This window comes from Heteronotia binoei, chromosome 16 (genome assembly GCF_032191835.1).
Source record: "Heteronotia binoei isolate CCM8104 ecotype False Entrance Well chromosome 16, APGP_CSIRO_Hbin_v1, whole genome shotgun sequence".
Taxonomy (NCBI): Eukaryota; Metazoa; Chordata; class Lepidosauria; order Squamata; family Gekkonidae; genus Heteronotia; species Heteronotia binoei.
Window position 1 is genome coordinate 17,450,759 of NC_083238.1, and position 18,941 is coordinate 17,469,699.

Consider the following 18,941-nt stretch of genomic DNA (forward strand, 5'->3'; position numbering starts at 1 on the left):
CTGTAAGCTCCAGGAGGATTGGCTACATCAGGGGTGTGTGGCCTAATAGGCAAAGGAGGTCCTGCTAGAATCCCTTACAGGGCTCTTCGTACAGGGCCTACTGGAAGCTCCAGGAGGATTGGCTACATCAGGGGGTGTGGCCTAATAGGCAAAGGAGGTCCTGCTAGAATTCCTTACAGGGCTCTTCGTACAGGGCCTACTGTAAGCTCCAGAAGGATTGGCTACATCAGGGGGGAGTGGCCTAATAGGCAAAGGAGGTCCTGCTAGAATTCCTTACAGGGCTCTTAGTACAGGGCCTACTGTAAGCTCCAGGAGGATTGGCTACATCAGAAGTGTGTGGCCTAATATGCAAAGGAGTTCCTGCTACAAAAAGAGCCCTGGCACCTCCTATGGTTTTTTCATGCCTTAGGTGGTCCATGGCTTTGCCTCCCCCTGCATGAAATCAGTAGTTACCTGCTCTTTCTCCCTCCCTCCACTGAAGGAAGACGCAATACGCACCCGGGGGGGCGGGTAGGGGGGAAGGCAGAACAGGCTAGTACACCCTAGGCACACGTGGGTGTTGGCACTGGGGCTAGTGGTACTGTCTGGGCTGCCGCTTACCATTTGGGACCTGCTTTGAACCTGGATTGGTGCTGTCTCTTGGTGCCCCCCCCTTTTGCCAACAAGTAACATATGACATCACAACCCCGTAGCATATTCCAGGCAAAAGCTTTCAGAGGTGGTTTGCCATTGGACCCTGGTATTCCTTGGAGGTCTCCTATTCAAATACTAGCCACGGTTTGAACATATGAACATATAAAGCTGCCTTATACTGAATCAGACCTTTGGTCCATCAAAGTCAGTATTGTCTTCTCAGACTGGCAGCGGCTCTCCAGGGCCTCAAGCTGAGGTTTTTCACGCCTCTTTGCCTGGACCCTTTTTTTGGAGATGCCAGGGATTGAACCTGGGACCTTCTGCTTCCCAAGCAGATGCTCTACCACTGAGCCACAGCCCCATTCATGGCTCTCCAGGGTCTAAAGCTGAGGTTATTCATGCCTACTTGCCTGAACCCTTTTTAGTTGGAGATTCCGGGGATTGAACCTGGGACCTTCTGCTTCCCAAGCAGATGCTCTACCACTGAGCCACAGCCCCATTCATGGTTCTCCAGGGTCTCAAGCTGAGGTTTTTCACACCTACTTGCCTGAACCCTTTTTAGTTGGAGATTCCGGGGATTGAACCTGGGACCTTCTGCTTCCCAAGCAGATGCTCTACCACTGAGCCACAGCCCCATTCATGGCTCTCCAGGGTCTCAAGCTGAGGTTTTTCACACCTACTTGCCTGAACCCTTTTTAGTTGGAGATGCCGGGGATTGAACCTGGGACCTTCTGCTTCCCAAGCAGATGCTCTACCACTGAGCCACCGTCCCTCCCCAGCTTAGCATCTGAGATCTGATGAGACTGAGCTAGTCTAGGCTATCCAGGGCAGGGCAGGTCTACCTAATTGCTGGTTCAGAGGGGGATTTATTGGGTAACACTGGGAGGGGAGAAGGGTCTACGTTCAAATAAGTTCAACCTGTAAAACTCGCTTCTTCTTTTGACAACCTTAACTGAAGCAATTTTGCTAGCATAGGGCACATTTTTAAAAAGTCCTTGCCAATCAGTGTTGTCTTCCTTTCTGTTTACTCCTACTCTTTAGCTGTTTTTGAGGTTATAGCAGCCTAGAATGAAGCTGAACCTTAAACATCCCATGATTGTAAAACTTCATTTGTACTTCAGAGACTCTCTTTCATCTTTTATAAGAAACTAGGTAATATGACTTCTGTAAGCCGGTTTGTGAATCTTCTATTGAGACGCTGAAAAGCGTATTGTCCAAAATATCCAGGAGGAGATATGAATTAATACAATGGTGGGGAATGTTAAATGTAGAAATTCTAGATAATTTGAGAAATCACATTTTTGTGTCTGCTGCAGCAAAACTCTCCCTTGCGTTAATATTAAGAGGAAACATTATAAAATGCTTCATTTTTTGTAACTTACCCCTTATGGACTGAACAGATTTTGTACAACAGGACAGGACAAATGTTGGCAATGATTTAAAAAAAAAAGATTGTGAAAGATAAAAAGGAAACTGAAATATATTGAAATTTATTGGGTGATACTTTGGGGTTGATTGCCATCAAAGACTTTTGCATAGGTCAGTTCAGTCTCTCCTATTTCCTATAGGTTAACTATGTAGATCTCTCTGCCTTCTCCAGTTTTGGTGGTCATCTGTTGTACCTGAATCTTGAAGATACACCTGTCACATGGGCCAATTCCCAACCAGTTTCCATGTGATAGCTTACCCCAAAGTTAGTTTCAATAAAATGAGATAATGCTTTTGGAAAGTGTTCAGGGTTAGATTTGTCTCTGTGATAATCTTCCGCCTTCTCCTTCATGCTTTCTCTCAGAACATGAAGTGTTTGTCATCTGCTTCTATGTTTCACTCATGCTGGGGTCTGTTTTATCAACCCAGGTGGTAGAGTACATGCCAAGCCAAACAAACTGAGAAGGAAAAAATGGGAGGAGTGAAGCAAGAGAGATGAAGAACCCGCAGACTTGTAACGGCTGAAGCAGGATGCCAGCCAAGCTCTAGGAATTTATGTACAGTACTTTTATTCCAGGTGAAGTAAAAGTACATAAAGTTTTCATAGAACTTCACTCACCCAGATATTGCAGTAGCAGTTAGACGAACACTTCCAGACATTATCTAAGAATCTCATCACTTTTTACCACCCTCTTCTCCCCCCCAAAATGAATACATCCCCACTGGTGAAGACTGTTACTTCACCACAAGTAACCACAACCATTTTCTGTTAAAAGAGTTGTCCTTGGGCTTGATTTAAAGTTTCATAACTTTGTTTCTGAACTTTTACTATGGCCTCCATAGAGCCCCGTGGCGCAGAGTGTTAAAGCTGCAGTACTGCAGTCCTAAGCTCTGCTTACGACCTGAGTTCGATCCTCGGTGGAAGCTGGGTTTTCAGGTGGCCGGCTCTAGGTTGACTCAGCCTTCCATCCTTCCTAGGTCAGTAAAATGAGTGCCCAGCTTGCTGGGGGGGGAGTGTAGATGACTGGGGAAGGCAATGGCAAACCACCCCATAAAAAGTCTGCCGTGAAAATGTTGCGAAAGCAATGTCACCCCAGAGTCGGAAATGACTGGTGCTTGCACAGGGGACCTTTCCTTTCCATAGAGGACGTTGTCATTTAGCAAAAATTTGCAAATATCTTCAGTACTTGTGTTACTCTAGATGCTGTAAAAGAGCAGGCCCATACTTAAATTAAAAAAAAAAATCATATTGCCCTGTTGAGCTTCCAGTGTTTCGGGTATCATGTAGAGAGCAGCAGCAGACAACCCTGAGAGAACAAATTAGAGGTTTTGGCAGCCCTCCCTTCTCTTAAGGCTAAAAAGAAATAGCAGTTCAGGTTTGGCGAAAAACTATAGCAGGTTTATATCTTATCGTACATCTTTGACGGTACCCCTAATTGACCTATTAAAAAGGGAGAAGCCTAAAATCTGTTTTATGGTTTTGGCAATGTCAAACAGCCTCACAAGAGATTACATCAATTCCGTCCACCTCATAAAATGCTTTGCAACATCAGCTCCCTAAAGGGGAGCTGTTGCTGCAAAGCATTTTATTCTGCAAACAAAAATATATCACTTGGGTCTTCAAAAATCCTCTCCTAGGAAAACTGATGTGTTTCCTGGTGGGAAGCGGGGGAAGTGTCCAAGGTTCCCAAGGTCGTATCTCTTGCATAACCTCTTTTAACCTGTTACATTATATACCACTGGTTACATGCAACTGTGGAAGATCATAACTGATGGATATAGCATTAGTAAGAAGAGTCACGCTAGATCAGACCAAAGGCTTTGACCCATTGGGTACCCACAGAACTGGTAAATTCCCCCAGAATACTATCTCTTTTCCTACTGGGCATCTGAAAGACCATCTTTCATAGTTTATAGGGAGAAGTGTATGATGAAGTAATTGCTTTCACCTATTGGAGATATACTCTGGAAAGTCTAGATGGCCAGGAAGCAAGCAAGGGAGGTTTCCAAGATTTCAGAACTGAGAGTAGTCTTTTCTAGGAGTGTTCCTCAAGTCCTCTCCCAATTCTACTGCAGTCTGGTACATGAAAACTAGGCCCAGCTTTTCTTTATGTGAAAGAAAGAAAAGGACCGTGCATAACCCACTAGGGCTTAACTGGGGTCTTGAATCATCAGCCAGAGAAAACCAGAGCCCTACTTATATTATACATGAACAGAGAAATCCTGTTTATTCAGAAACAAGGCCACAATTTCAGAGGGGCTTATTCCTTAGTAAGTGTATTTAGTTTTTTTAGCCTTAGTTGCTGCTGTTTCCACATATTATTTAAAATTCGGGTGGGGGAAATAAATGTTCCTTGCCTTTCAGGAATAAGCAGTGCAGTTATACATGCAAATCTGGCCTTAAGACGCAAGTTTTGAGAATGCCTTGTAATGGTCTTGACCTGATGGGGGCGGAATACGCAAAAACCAGGGGAAACAATTTTTAAACAATAGCTACTTTTGAACCCTAAGTTCAGGGGGGTCTGTCTCCAATCATTTGTGCCTGGAGGACATGGAGTTTTCCTGCTTTCCTTTCCATTCTGGCAGCCCTTCTGACCTGCCCCCCCCCCAAAGAAAGATCATTCCTGCGGTTGCAATATCCAATATGTGATTCTTGGAACTGAAGAAGCTTGTGTGTACAAAATGAGATTATGCATTTATGGCACCTATTAATTTTCTCCCTATGTGGCTTACTTTACCAATGCACTCATTGCCCTACATCAGAGCCAACATTCTTGAAACACTTACTGGGAAGAAAGTCCCATTGCATTTGTGAGCCTGCCTCCTGATCTTGTTGTTTAGGACAGGGTGGTGACTCTTTAGCCTTAAGATTGATAACAGTGCGTTGGTCTTTGGGAAACTGGGTAGCATCCTATTTTAGGCTGTAAGAAAAAGGACACCCAGTTTAACTTAAGCGGCTCTTCTGTTGGAGACAGAGCCACACAAATGGCATGAAGACTCCTTAGGCTGGAGGAAGGCATAGAACTTTCCTTAGTGGAGTAATAGGCTACATCTTACTGTTGGTGTTTATATACTTCGAAAGAAGACAATAAGCAAGCGAATGTCAAGCTTTTTGCCTGCTTGAGTGGGTGAATGTTACCTCAGCCACGGAACATCCATTTAGAACTGCAGACCAGATCTCATGCTTGCTTAAGTTGTACAAACAAGAAGACTGGATCTGATGAAAGCAGAAGCACTCAAAAGAGCACAATAGAGTCTAGTCTCTACTGTTCCAACAAGCACACCTCTCTGTGACATAAATACTCATTTAATTAATGGGGATATGAGATAATATGCTGTAATCTTGTCTAACTTTAATCAACGCAGTTGTGACTTGTTATTTCAATACATATTTATGGCAGCTTCTCACACTCTTACCTCTATCAAGATTAATTATAATGAGATCAGATAACTAGCAGCATTTTTTCTTTCTTAGACAATGAAATATACGACATTGCTTTTTACATGGTTGTCTTTATGTGGGTAGTTATAGCTCTTTACCAAGGCGATGTGATCAGTTTCCTTACCTTGGAAGGCCCTCAAATTAGAAATCAAAACTAAGTTCAAACATATTATTTAACCAGTGCAAAGAAATAAATTGATATAAGAATACGATCACTATAACAGACTTGAAAACTCCTGACCCAATGTATGAACAAGAATGAAGCATTGTACTGTGTGATTCATAGAATTTATGACTACTCTTGGGTTGGTTGCCAGGAAAATATGGGCTCTCCTAGTCAATCAGAGAACTACTAACGCTGTTTAATTGCATATATGTAATTTTATTCACAGGGAGCCCTGTGGCGCAGAGTGGTAAAGCTGCAGTACTGCAGTCTGAGCTCTCTGCTCACGACCTGAGTTTGATCTCGGTGGAAGCTGGATTCAGGTAGCCGGCTCAAGGTTGACTCAGCCTTCCATTCTTCCGAGGTCAGTAAAATGAGTACCCAGCTTGCTGGGGGGAAAGTGTAGATGACTGGGGAAGGTAATGGCAAATCGCCCCGTAAAAAGTCTGCCATGAAAATGTTGTGATGCGATGTCACCCCAGAGTCGGAAATGACAATTTTATTCACAATGGCACCACCAGTAATGCCTGTTCCAAAGAAGTAATCATATTCTGACAGTTTCAGAGGATAGCAACGTTGGTCTGCAGTGGAACAACTGCAGTCGAGTCCAGGAACACCTCTAAGACCAAGATTTGAGGGGGTATAAGCTTTTGAGAGTCAGCTTTCCCCTTGTCATCCTGACGAAGGGAACTTTAACTCTTGGATTATAAACCCCCCCCCCCCCCCAATCTTGTTGGTTTCTAAGATGCTTCTGGACTCAATCTAAACAGGGTTTTCATATACTGCCAAGAAGTACGAAGCCTTGCATGCTACCTGTGGCAGACAGCACAGCAAACATTACAATAGTAATCCCAGTTGTAATAATATGGTCCATTTTTGTGTGGTCCTGAAAGTAGATATGAAGGCTTATTTCATTATAGTTAAACATGTGACTGGTAAATTGCAGACCGATTTAGAACGGTACAATTTCACTCCAAAGTATATTTCTGCTTGAACGTCAGACTTTACAAGGGGAGGTTCTCATTGTAATTACTCAAGACCTGCCCTGGTACCTGATAAATGAGGACCATCCGTGATATCTAGTGGAGGCCAGTGTAGTGTACTGGTCAGAGCATCACACTAGGATCTGGAAGACCCAAGTTCAAAACCCTATTTGGCCATAAGGTTCACTGACTGTCTCTGAGTCGGTAATTCTTCTTCAGTTTTACCTACCTAAAGGGTTATTGTGAAGATGAACTAGGAAAGGAGAACCATGTAGATTACCCTGAACTCCCTGGAAGAAAGGTTTGATTATTATTATTATTACCCCCGCCCCGCCCTCCCCAAACTAATAAACTAACCAATCCAGACTGAAAAATTAATGATAGTCATTAGTATATGCAAACTTTCTGCCCTATTTGTTCTGTTACCTGGTTTAGAGCTCAAAGCGAGGGGAGAATGAGGAGATATTAAACCAGCGGATGTGCAACTGACAGGATGCTTTCCAGTTAGCAGAGCTACACACACATCTTGTTGCTGAAAAGGATTGTGTTCATAGGTCACTATTTCCCATGCGGTGATCATGGGAGGACTTTGACTGGATTCTGTATAAACACAATATAAGCACAAGCAATGGCTCCTGTTTGCTTTTCTGTTTTCTCTGGTGTTGTGCCCGCAAGGCAGAGGGCCAATCATTTTGCTTACATACTCTGGTATGGAGACAGGCAGTGTTGCAGTCGGGTGAGCAAACGTTATGCTTGACAGCCACATAATGCTGTAATAACCTGTAAACCGTCTCTTCTGCTCCTTTTTTTTTTAACCCTTGAGGGAATGGTCGAATTTGTTTCCAGTCACCTGAAAATCAATATTATCGAAGTAAAGATAAAGCATGCCATCAAGTTGGAACTAACCCGTGGCAACTCCATTAGATTCCATCCAGGGCCAGATTGACAATTAGGCCAAGTAGGTGCCGGCCTATGGGCCCCCAAGCCTTTAGGGGCCCCGGGCCAGCTTTCTCCCCCTTCCCCCCCCCGCTGCCTGTAGCCCTCCCAGCCTGAATATGCAGCCAGCAACTGAGCCACTTTTTGTCCAATTTGCCTGGTGCAGCTCCTGCTGGTGTTGTCGCCAAGTTTGCCTCTCTGCCTCTCCCCCACAGCTTAGTCAAAGGGGCTTTTAAGAAGCTGCTTGCAGCGGGGGCCATGGGTGGCGGGGCAGGCACTCTGAGATAATTTGTGAGGGGGCCTCCAAGATTTCAACTGCCTAGGGGCCTCCACAGGGTTTAATCTGGCACTGATTCCATCTCATGGGGTTTGCAAGGCAAGAGAGAGAAAATGTGGTTTCCCATTGCCTTCCTCTGCTTAGCAGCCGCCAACTTCTTTGGTGGTCTCCCATCCAAATACCAGCTCTGTATAGCTTCTGAGCTCTGGTAAGGTCAGACTAGTCCACACTACCACACTAGCTATTGCCAAAAAGCCAGTGATACATTAAATCTTTACAGAGCCTTGTGGTATTCTTGTCTCCATATCCACCAATTCCATGATGGAGTTATTGTGAATATATTGCATATTGTGATTTTAGTTTGTATATATGGAACACGCAATAAAAGCATAAAACTGTTACAATCAGGAATGCTTGGCAGATTCAGGGATGCCCAGCACATGCCTTGAAAGATGAGGTCAAAGATTTGTATCGGTCTGCAGGGTCAGGATTCCCTGTCAAGCATATGTCTGGGGTAAGGTGTGAATTGGGCCCCTATGTATAGTTTACACTGGAGCCGCTGCCACTGTTTATCACAGATAGTGGGTGCGGAGTCTCTCCCCCCCATTCAAAAACGTTTCTGGGTGACAGTGATGGTGTAAAACTGAAGAATGTGCCTATCAATGCATGTCATACAACCCCCCCCCCCCCGACTTCCAGATCGTTCACAAATTGCGTGTGCTTCAAACGTGTTACTTTCAAATGCTTTAAGAACATAAGAAGAACATAAGAACATAAGAAAAGCCATGTTGGATCAGGCCAATGGCCCATCCAGTCCAACACTCTGTGTCACATAAGAACATAAGAGAATCCAGGTTGGATCAGGCCAATGGCCCATCCAGTCCAACACTCTGTATCACATAAGAACATAAGAGAAGCCATGTTGGATCAGGCCAATGGCCCATCCAGTCCAACACTCTGTGTCACATAAGAACATAAAAGAAGCCATGTTGGATCAGGCCAATGGCCCATCCAGTCCAACACTCTGTGTCACATAAGAGAAGCCATGTTGGATCAGGCCAATGGCCCCTCCAGTCCAACACTCTGTATCACATAAGAACATAAGAGAAGCCATGTTGGATCAGGCCAATGGCCCATCCAGTCCAACACTCTGTGTCACATAAGAACATAAGAGAAGCCATGTTGGATCAGGCCAATGGCCCATCCAGTCCAACACTCTGTGTCACATAAGAACATAAGAGAAGCCATGTTGGATCAGGCCAATGGCCCATCCAGTCCAACACTCTGTGTCACATAAGAACATAAGAGAAGCCATGTTGGATCAGGCCAATGGCCCACCCAGTCCAACACTCTGTGTCACGTAAGAACATAAGAGAAGCCATGTTGGATCAGGCCAATGGCCCCTCCAGTCCAACACTCTGTATCACATAAGAACATAAGAGAAGCCATGTTGGATTAGGCCAATGGCCCATCCAGTCCAACACTCTGTGTCACATAAGAACATAAGAGAAGCCATGTTGGATCAGGCCAATGGCCCATCCAGTCCAACACTCTGTGTCACGTAAGAACATAAGAGAAGCCATGTTGGATCAGGCCAATGGCCCACCCAGTCCAACACTCTGTATCACATAAGAACATAAGAGAAGCCATGTTGGATTAGGCCAATGGCCCATCCAGTCCAACACTCTGTGTCACATAAGAACATAAGAGAAGCCATGTTGGATCAGGCCAATGGCCCATCCAGTCCAACACTCCGTGTCACATAAGAACATAAGAGAAGCCATGTTGGATCAGGCCAATGGCCCATCCAGTCCAACACTCTGTGTCACATAAGAACATAAGAGAAGCCATGTTGGATCAGGCCAATGGCCCATCCAGTCCAACACTCTGTGTCACATAAGAGAAGCCATGTTGGATCAGACCAATGGCCCATCCAGTCCAACACTCTGTATCACACAGTGGCCAAAAATTTACACACACACACATACATATATACACACTGTGGCTAATAGCCACTGATGGACCTCTGCTCCATATTTTTATCCAACCCCCTCTTGAAGCCGGCTATGCTTGCAGCCGCCGCCGCCTCCTGCGGCAGTGAATTCCACACGTGGATCCGCTTTGCGGCGAGGCCAAGCCGAAGAGCTTAGGTGAGGGGCGCACCCGCTCCGTATTTCCCCGGGCAGCGAGCCAGCGAGCCCCTCGTCCACCGCAGGCGACGCCAGCACGCCCCTCCCCCTTCCCCGCATCGTAATCCAGGAGTTTCCAAGTGGGGGTTCCCCCCCCCCCAACCTTTTATTTTCTCGCCGCGTCTTGCTTCCTTAGCGCACGAGGTCGCCGGGGAGGGACTACGATTCCCAGCTTTCCCTCGGCCGGGGGCGGGGAGCGGCTCGGGAGGAGGCGGCTGCGGAAAGGGGGCTTTGTGCCTGTGCGGCGCGTTTGTCTGGCTGGCTGCTCGAGCGGCGGCGGCGGCCGTTCATCCGCGGGCTGCGCTTTGTGGGCGCCGAGCGCGGCGGAGAGGAAACCCGGCCGCGAGCCGCTGCGTCCCCCGGGGCTGCTCGAGCCAGCATCATGCTTCTCCTGGCCGCGGGCACTGCGCGGGGTGGCAGCCGGGCAACATGCAGCAGCGGCGTCTAAGCGGCCGCGTCTCCCGCGAGCGAGCCCGATTGTGCCTGGGGAGGAGGAGGCAGCCGAGGGCGAGCATGAAGGCGGAAGGCGAGCGGTGCTAGAGGGAGACAGAGAGCTGCGCATCCCCCTGCCCCGGGTTGGGTCGGTGGGGAGAGAGCAGCCGAGAGAAGGCAGGAAGGAATAACGGAGCGCGCCGGAGCCCGAGCCCGAGCCCAGGCAGCCGCCGGAGAGCGAGAGAGCAAGGGCCACCGCCATGGGCAACGCGGGCAGCATGGACTCGCAGCAGACGGACTTCAGGGCGCACAGTATGCCGCTCAAGCTGCCCATGCCCGAGCCGGCCGAGCTGGAGGAGAGATTCGCCGTGGTCTTGGTGAGTGGCCGGCCCCATGGAGACAGACGGAGAAAGGGGAGGGGGGGGGCTTGCTGGGATCCCTTTGCCGTCGTTTCCTCCCCCCCAGCCTGGGAAGGGGACACCGCAGAGGACGGGGGGAGGCAGGCGGGGTGGGGGAGAGACAATCCAGCTCTCCCTCGGCGAGTTGCGCTTTCCAAAGCTCGGAGTTGGGGGAAGGCAGCCCCGACTGCCTGCGGAGCGGCTGAGCCATTGTTCGGAGGGGATGGGGCGGGCGCCGGGGGTGCCGCCGGCACTGCTTGGGCGGCGGCGGCGTGAAGGGGGGGGGGGCTGGCGTGGGGAGGGGAGGCGGCTGAAGGGGGCTTCGCGCTGTCGCTTCTCTCTCGCTCTCTCTCTTGCAAAGAATAAAGGGAAAGCCCCAAGCCTTGGATTCCTGTCGCCGCCCGGGCAGGTCAAAGCAACGATGCGGCCGCTGTACCGATTGCGGGGAGACTGAGGCGCCGGTGAGAAGGGATTGCGGTGCGGGCGACCCGTTCGGTTGCCACCGGCCAATTCGGAGGCGGGAGCCGCGTCGTTTCTTAGCGGAGGGGGCGTGGGTGGGAGGAAAAGACGGGGAAGGGGAAGGGGAAGGGTCTGGGAAGCGGCACGCCGACGCACGCAGGGACGGCCCTCGGAGGAAGAAAACAGTGGGAAAGATGCAGAAGGGGCTGGCTTGCAAAAGCCCTGCACGTTTTCTTGCTGTTTGAAAAGTGGACGTGGGGGAGGAAGGCGGGTGCGGGGGTGAAATGTCTGGTCTCTTCAAGGTCTTTATTTGGCTTCCTAGACTGGAGGCATTTCGGGGTTGGCTCCCCCCCCTTTTTTTTTAGGTCAATAATTCAATAAAGCCTGCCTCGCGGCAGCTGCGTCTACAGTTTTCACAGCAAAGCTTCGTTCCCTTGAGATGAAGAGGGCGCGGTTGCTCCCCCTTTTTTTTTTGCCTCCTGGAAGCTTTGGGACTTTTCAACTCCGCCGGGGTCCTGCCCGCTGCAGTCGACGAAAGCCAGGAGGGAGCGATCTCCTCCTTCGGTTGGATTAGAAGCCGATGAATAGGGGGTGCGAATTCAATCTGCAGAGTTCAGCTGCTTGACCTGTTCTCCCCTCCCAAGGCGTACTTGCTCCTAAACGGTCTTTTAACGCAGTGACTTTGCTTTTGACTGCCATCGTTCCCTCGCTGTGCTCGGATGGGAGCGGAATTCGGTATTTTCTGTAACAGCTCGCTAGGGCTGATTTCGAGCAGCGCTGTGTGCGGATGTAACTTTTGATGTGGCGGACCGGCAGGTACAAAGAATGGCTACGAAAAGTTAGGGCCGTGCATACAAGCAGCGTGTGAGCAATCATGGAAAGGAGCAGGTGATTTGTTATATACTAGACAGGCAGGTAGTTTTGCAGCCCCCCCCCCCCCCATGAGGGTTGTGTTAAATTGCTGTGGGAGGCTGCACAGTTCTAAAAGAACTGGAGAGCCAGTTTGGTGTAGTGGTTAAGTATGCGGACTCTTATCTGGGAGAACCGGGTTTGATTCCCCACTCCTCCACTTGCACCTGCTAGCATGGCCTTGGGTCAGCCATAGCTCTGGCAGAGGTTGTCCTTGAAAGGGCAGCTGCTGTGAGAGCCCTTTCCAGCCCCACCCACCTCACAGGGTGTCTGTTGTGGGGGAGGAAGGTAAAGGAGATTGTGAGCCGCTCTGAGACTCTTTGGAGTGGAGGGCGGGATATAAATCCAATATCTTCTTCTTCTTCTTCTAAAATCATAACAAAAGTGCTGCATGAGTCGCTTTCCAGAGACTTTGTTGCTATCAGCAGCACTTCAGTAGTTTAGTTTCCATTTCTCTGCACTCGATGTAGTGTATTCTGGAAATCAGCTTTTGCAGCAGTGACCGTCTTTCTGACACGAGTTTAGAAGCGGCAGTGTACCTTGAAGGGAAGAGACAGGAGTCAGTCTTCCGTTTACACTCACACCACTTTTTAATTTTGCAAATGGCATCCTTGTGGGATGAGGCCTTAAGTAATAGAACGTCAACAGAGGGAAAGCCGTGGTGAGGTCACTTTGTTTTATGTTCTTCCTGCCTGAAGAATAACTTTTTGTTTCATTTTAAAACATCTTCCTATCCTGGAGGTATTTCTCAGTTTGCAGCCCAGGTGCCTCGATGGGCCCACATATTTTATTCCTGAAGTGGTCAAAGCATTTGTGAAGAGGAGGGGCTAACCTGTGATCTCCTCCTAAAGGAGTCTTTCTTACCTACATCATAGTTGGGGGGGGGGGTTCCCCTACTGGTAGAAGTACAGCTACAGCCCTTTGATAAGAACATAGGAGAAGCCATGTTGGATCAGGCCAATGGCCCATCCAGTCCAACACTCTGTGTCACACAGTGGCCAAAATTTTTATACACACACACACACATACACACACACTGTGGCTAATAGCCACTGATGGACCTCTGCTCCATATTTTTATCTAAAACCCTCTTGAAGGTGGCCATGCTTGTGGCCGCCACCACCTCCTGTGGCAGTGAATTCCACATGTTAATCACCCTTTGGGTGAAGAAGTACTTCCTTTTATCCGTTTTAAGCTGTCTGCTCAGCAATTTCATCGAATGTCCACAAGTTCTTGTATTGTGAGAAAGGGAGAAAAGTACCTCTTTCTCTACCTTCTCCATCCCATGCATTATCTTGTAAACCTCTATCATGTCACCCTGCAGTCGACGTTTCTCCAAGCTAAAGAGTCCCAAGCGTTTCAGCCTTTCTTCATAGGGAAAGTGTTCCAGCCCTTTAATCATTCTAATGTTAATCACCCTTTGGGTAAAGAAGTACTTCCTTTTATCCATTTTAACCTGTCTGCTCAGCAATTTCATCGAATGTCCACGAGTTCTTGTATTGTGAGAAAGGGAGAAAAGTACTTCTTTCTCTACTTTCTCCATCCCATGCATTATCTTGTAAACCTCTATCATGTTACCCCGCAGTCGACGTTTCTCCAAGCTAAAGAGTCCCAAGCGTTTCAACCTTTCTTCATAGGGAAAGTGTTCCAGCCCTTTAATCATTCTAGTTGCCCTTCTCTGGACTTTCTCCAATGCTATAATATCCTTTTTTGATCCAGTCATTTGTTTCCTGATCTGTGTTTGTCTCATGTGAGCAATGTGTCTTCTAAGAAGTTGGGTGCCATTTATGAATGATACAAATGCACCACTAGAAAGGATGACATGGATGAAAATCTTATTTATGTTGATGGGCATGGGAGCCGTCACAGTAGGTAACAGCAATAAGCCAGTCCAGGTACGTGTAAAGAGGGCCTAGCCTGAATTTGCCCATTTGAAATGACTACATTTTCTTCATGCTCATAGAAGTTTGTGGGTAGCTCACTTGCCGTATGAGAACAGAGTTATAGTTGCCTGGATTCACAGGGATATATGCTCGTTCACAGTAGCGTTTAAGGACTACAGGAGACCCCTCGGTGAGCACTCCCTGCTGCAGTGTCCAGGTAAGCTGGAAAAAAGTGAAGTGCTCTATGAGAAAACAACAGATTCATCTTGTTTCATACTCTGGAGGTGTCTAATCTCAGTTCTAAATAGATTCACAGTGAGATGTTAACCCTCCTCCCTCCCAACGTTTAGGCCCTGCCTTATCACTGCTTCGTGTATGCAGTTTTTGGACTTCTGCGTAAGACTGAAGTGAGCTAGAATAAGTGAGACTAAAACAGGTGTGCCTTTTGAAAGTTTAGGTGCCTTTTTTAAACATACTTGAAAATCATTTTCTTAGGACACCTTTCAAGGATAGCAGAGATGGAAAGAGAACATGTACAGTAGAAATGAAAACTATATAGTTTTAATTTGGATGATGTTTAGGGGTAGTTGAGATGTTAATGTTGAACGCAAAGGAGTTTAATGCTAAATTGGAATTGCAGTGCATTTGAGTTGAAGGTAGGTATTTCTAAAGAGAGCTTTTTACTAGGGATTAGAGTTCTAGGTTGTGTGAACAGCAACAGATTAAGCTGCTGAACTACTGAAGTACTTCCATAATACTTTGCACCTTTCTATGAATACGTGTTTAAGCTTAAACAGGCATGAATATAGGTTACATGATTCACTGTGTTCAGTCTTAACACATCCATGAATTATGACATTATGTAAAGTACAATGTCAGTACAGCGGTTCAATAATAGAACTGTCTTCTGTCTGTGATGTAATAAGTCTTGGTGGGTGGCTGTTTATGTTTAATTTTTTTAATTACTGCTGATTGACTTGGTCAGTTTATGAAGTGAATAAACTTGTTAGTAAAAGAGCTTGTGTTGGTATGCCACCAGTGCAATCCTAAACAGAGTGACACCTTTCTAAGACCATGAGCTTCAATTGATTTAAAAGGGCATATGGCTGTTTAGGATTACAGTGCAGATTTAATGATAATTGCGCCTGTGACCAATCTTATGCTTCATTTGCTCAGCACATTCCTTTCCCCTCAACTCCCCAATGCTTATCCTAAGTATTCTCCATGCCCCTCATTCTTTTTCATATTTATTCTTGTCTAGGACCAGAATGATAATTTTATGGAATCTGCATACACGACTGTCCATAATAGGAACCTGTTTGTGTGCAAAAATCCCACAGCGTTGCTTTGAATAAATGAGGAGGTTATTAAGTGGAAGGGGTTTCTCGGTGGGTATCTAGAACAGGTTGCTATATCGGGTCATATTTATGTAGAATTAGAATTCTGGTTATGGCAAAGAATTGTTAGTCTGTGAAGAGAGACTACACTATCTCCTAACCTGAGCCATGACGTAAATAGAATTTTAATTAAATTAATTAAATGCAATGCCTGGCAACTGATGGGAAGGGTTGCGAGGTGGAAAATGAGGGGCTGTAAAGCCATCTGGAGTGTTACATCACTTCTGGTAAAAACCTGGAAGTGACATAGGGTAGCTCTAGCGATTGCTGATATAATGATAGTTTCTGGTATTTCTAGAGCAGGGGTGGCCAAACTTACTTAATGTAAGAGCCATACAGAATAAATGTCAGATGTCTGAGACATGAAAAAATATTATACACACATCTTTATTAAAACTCTTAATACTTCCTTTGCATAGAAAGATAAAATACATATGCATGCCTTTTACAATACGAGCAGGCTAGAAAGAGACTTTTTTTTTTAAAAAAAAACAAAAACTGGGAATAACAGTCCCCATAAGACCAATTTAGGGAAAGGTTAGGGAATTATTTTTTGGCACCAGTGAGAGAAGGAAACACACGTGTACCATATAAATCGCTGACCACCGTTTGCATCGTTATGCATCTCTCTTTGCCTTAAAGCCAAGGACAGTAAATACAGCTCCTACAAGAGTTATGAAACAAAGGGGAATCCTGCACAGCCGTCTTTAATTCTGACCCTCATTCCAGTGGCTCCCTTGGCTCATGTATGAACATATGAAGCTGCCTTATACTGAATCAGACCATTGGTCCATCAAAGTCAGTATTGTCTTCTCAGACTGGCAGCGGCTCTCCAGGGTCTCCAGCTGAGGTTTTTCACACCTATTTGCCTGGACCCTTTTTTGGAGATGCCGGGGATTGAACCTGGGTCCTTCTGCTTCCCAAGCAGATGCTCTGCCACTGAGCCACAGCCCCATTCATGGCTCTCCAGGGTCTCAAGCTGAGGTTTTTCACACCTGTTTCCCTGGATCCTTTTTTGGAGATGCTGGGGATTGAACCTGGGACCTTCTGCTTCCCAAGCAGATGCTCTGCCAGTGAGCCACCGTCCCTCCCTCTTTCATTCTTCTCCCCCCCTCCCCCGCTCTAGGTCTCTGAGTGACTTCCATGGTAGAGAAGGGCTTGCAAACCTATTTTCCCCTCCTTCCCTGCTTCACACTTGGTGGGCGAAATAGTCGCCTACCTATGGGTCAGTTTACTTGAGAGTAAGCATGTTTATTTGAGAGTAAGCCTGCATTATGTTCCTCCTCAACCTCCAGGAGCTACAGAATCTGTGTGAAAGCTGCACGTGGCTCCTGAGCCACAGTTTGGCCACCCCTGTTCTAGAGCTAATGCATGTAAGTTCTGGGTTTTTATTGTAAGTGGGTATTTATTGCAATTTAATCCCCCCCCCCATCATTGCTCAGAGTGCCAGCAGGCAACAAGGGGGTTGGCAGCCCTGTTCACAGTATTAAGTCTGAGCACTCTTATTCATTGTAGTGTCATGTAAAATCTTTAGTACAGCGCTTGGATAATGGAATCATCTTTTATCTGTGAGCTATGTTCTGTCTACTTGTGGATGCCAGCTAGGGTTGCCAAGTCCAATTAAAGAAAAATCTGGGGACTTTGGGGGCGGAGCCAGGAGACTTTGGGGGTGGAGCCAGGAGACATTGGGGGTGGAGCCAGGAACAAGGATGTGACAAGCATAATTGAACTCCAAGGGAGTTCTGGCCATCACATATAAAGGGACAGCACGCCTTTTTAAAATGCCTTTCTTCCATAGGAAATAATTAAGGATAGGGGCACCATCTTTTGCGGCTCATAGAATTGGACCCTCTGGTCCAATCGTTTTGAAACTTGGGGGTTATTTTGGGGAGAGGCACTAGATGCTATACTAAAAATCTGGTGCCTCTACCTCAAAAAATAGCCCCCCCAGAGCCACCAATACCCACGGATCAATTCCCTATTATTCCCTATGGGAATCGTTCTCCATAGGGAATAATGGGGTGCCTAGTAGACATTTCCCTCCCCCCCCACGCTTTCTAAAGGGGGGAAGGGCCTCCATACCAGGGAATCCCCCCTCCCTGCCCCCTCCCTCTCTCTCACACACACACACAAACACTTACCGTACTTAGTCTTCTTCCAGCAGAATGTGCTTGCTGGGAAAACGAAATTAAGGCTCCACAGGAAAAGAAAGGGAGGGGCCGTTCTCCATGGAAACTGTTACTTTCCCATGAAGCCCTTCCTGTTTCCTGTGCAGCCTTAAAGGGACACATTTTAAAACGGATCAGAAGCTCTACAACATGATGCCTAAAGGTATGTTCTCTCCCCCCCCGCCCCCAGATTTTTTGAGAGCGGGGGAGGAGGATGCAATTTTGGGGGTCCCCCGCCAGGGCGGGGGGGTTGGGAAGCCTAATGCCAGCCTCTCCATATAGAATCCCAGTATAGAGTCTGTGTATACAAACGGTGTGTTAAGAATAGAGGTCCATTGGGAAGTTGGGTAGGCGTTTCTTGTGGCTGTCATATGGTTGAGCAGAAGACTTGTTTGTTAAGGTGCACCTTTTTTTTTTTGCTAAATGGGTTGGATTGAACTTGCTCTGGTTTACCGAATCTTCCCCATAGAACTCTTTCACAGCGTAAGGCCAGGGTATGTTGCTTAGAATGCTGAACAACCATGAATCTACCTACTTGTTTCCATGTTCCAGACATTTGAAGCAGCAAAGGTCTAGTTTTGTTGGTAAAGTCTGAAATGGAAGATGAGGATAGTTGACTTTTTAACTTTCCCATTTGCATTTGAAAGCAAACTTTATTATAGTCTTTCTCCTAAGGTGGTATTTGTATCTTGTTGATGATGCCATAATAGTGCTTCTTTCTAACTTAATGTAAGTTGTTGAAGAAACCTGAAAGTAGCAACACAGTCCAGCTTCCTTTATTGCTATAGAATTTCTAAGCAACAACTGGAAACTGTCGAGCTACTTGAAAATTTTTATTTGCTGTGATGAAGTGGAAATAGCAGTGAAAATGCAACTCTATGCATTTAGTCCATTCGGAACACACTGAAATCAAAGGGCTTATAATGGACTAACTCTGTATAGGATTGCAGTTAGAGCTTTCAGGAAAAAAACCAGTGACATTTCAGTATACAGCACCATTACTTTTAGGTAAGGTAAGGTAAGGTAAAATTTTATTTGTATCCCGCCCTCCCCGCCTAGGCAGGCTCAGGGCGGCTAACAACATCTCATACATATACAATAATAAATATAAAAACCTTTAAATTTAACGATAAAACTTAAATTTAACATTTAAAAACCAGTTAATGTATTTAAAAATTCATAATTTAAATTAATCTGGCAGCAATGGTGGTGTTCTGAAGCTAGTTTCTGCCAGTTTGATTAGT

General features: G+C 46.5%; 1 protein-coding gene across 3 annotated transcripts in view; it reads left to right on the top strand.

Annotated features, from left to right (window-relative positions):
- Positions 1 to 10,732: 10,732 nt before the first annotated feature.
- The window catches only part of FMNL2 (formin like 2), a 304,440-nt gene continuing 296,231 nt past the window's right edge, over positions 10,733 to 18,941 (top strand). For all 3 annotated transcript variants that reach the window (XM_060256905.1, XM_060256902.1, XM_060256903.1), the window contains exon 1: positions 10,733 to 10,860. In XM_060256905.1, coding sequence (XP_060112888.1) covers positions 10,744 to 10,860 — 117 coding nt within the window. In that variant the 5' untranslated portion in view covers positions 10,733 to 10,743. The remainder of the gene's footprint in view (positions 10,861 to 18,941) is intronic.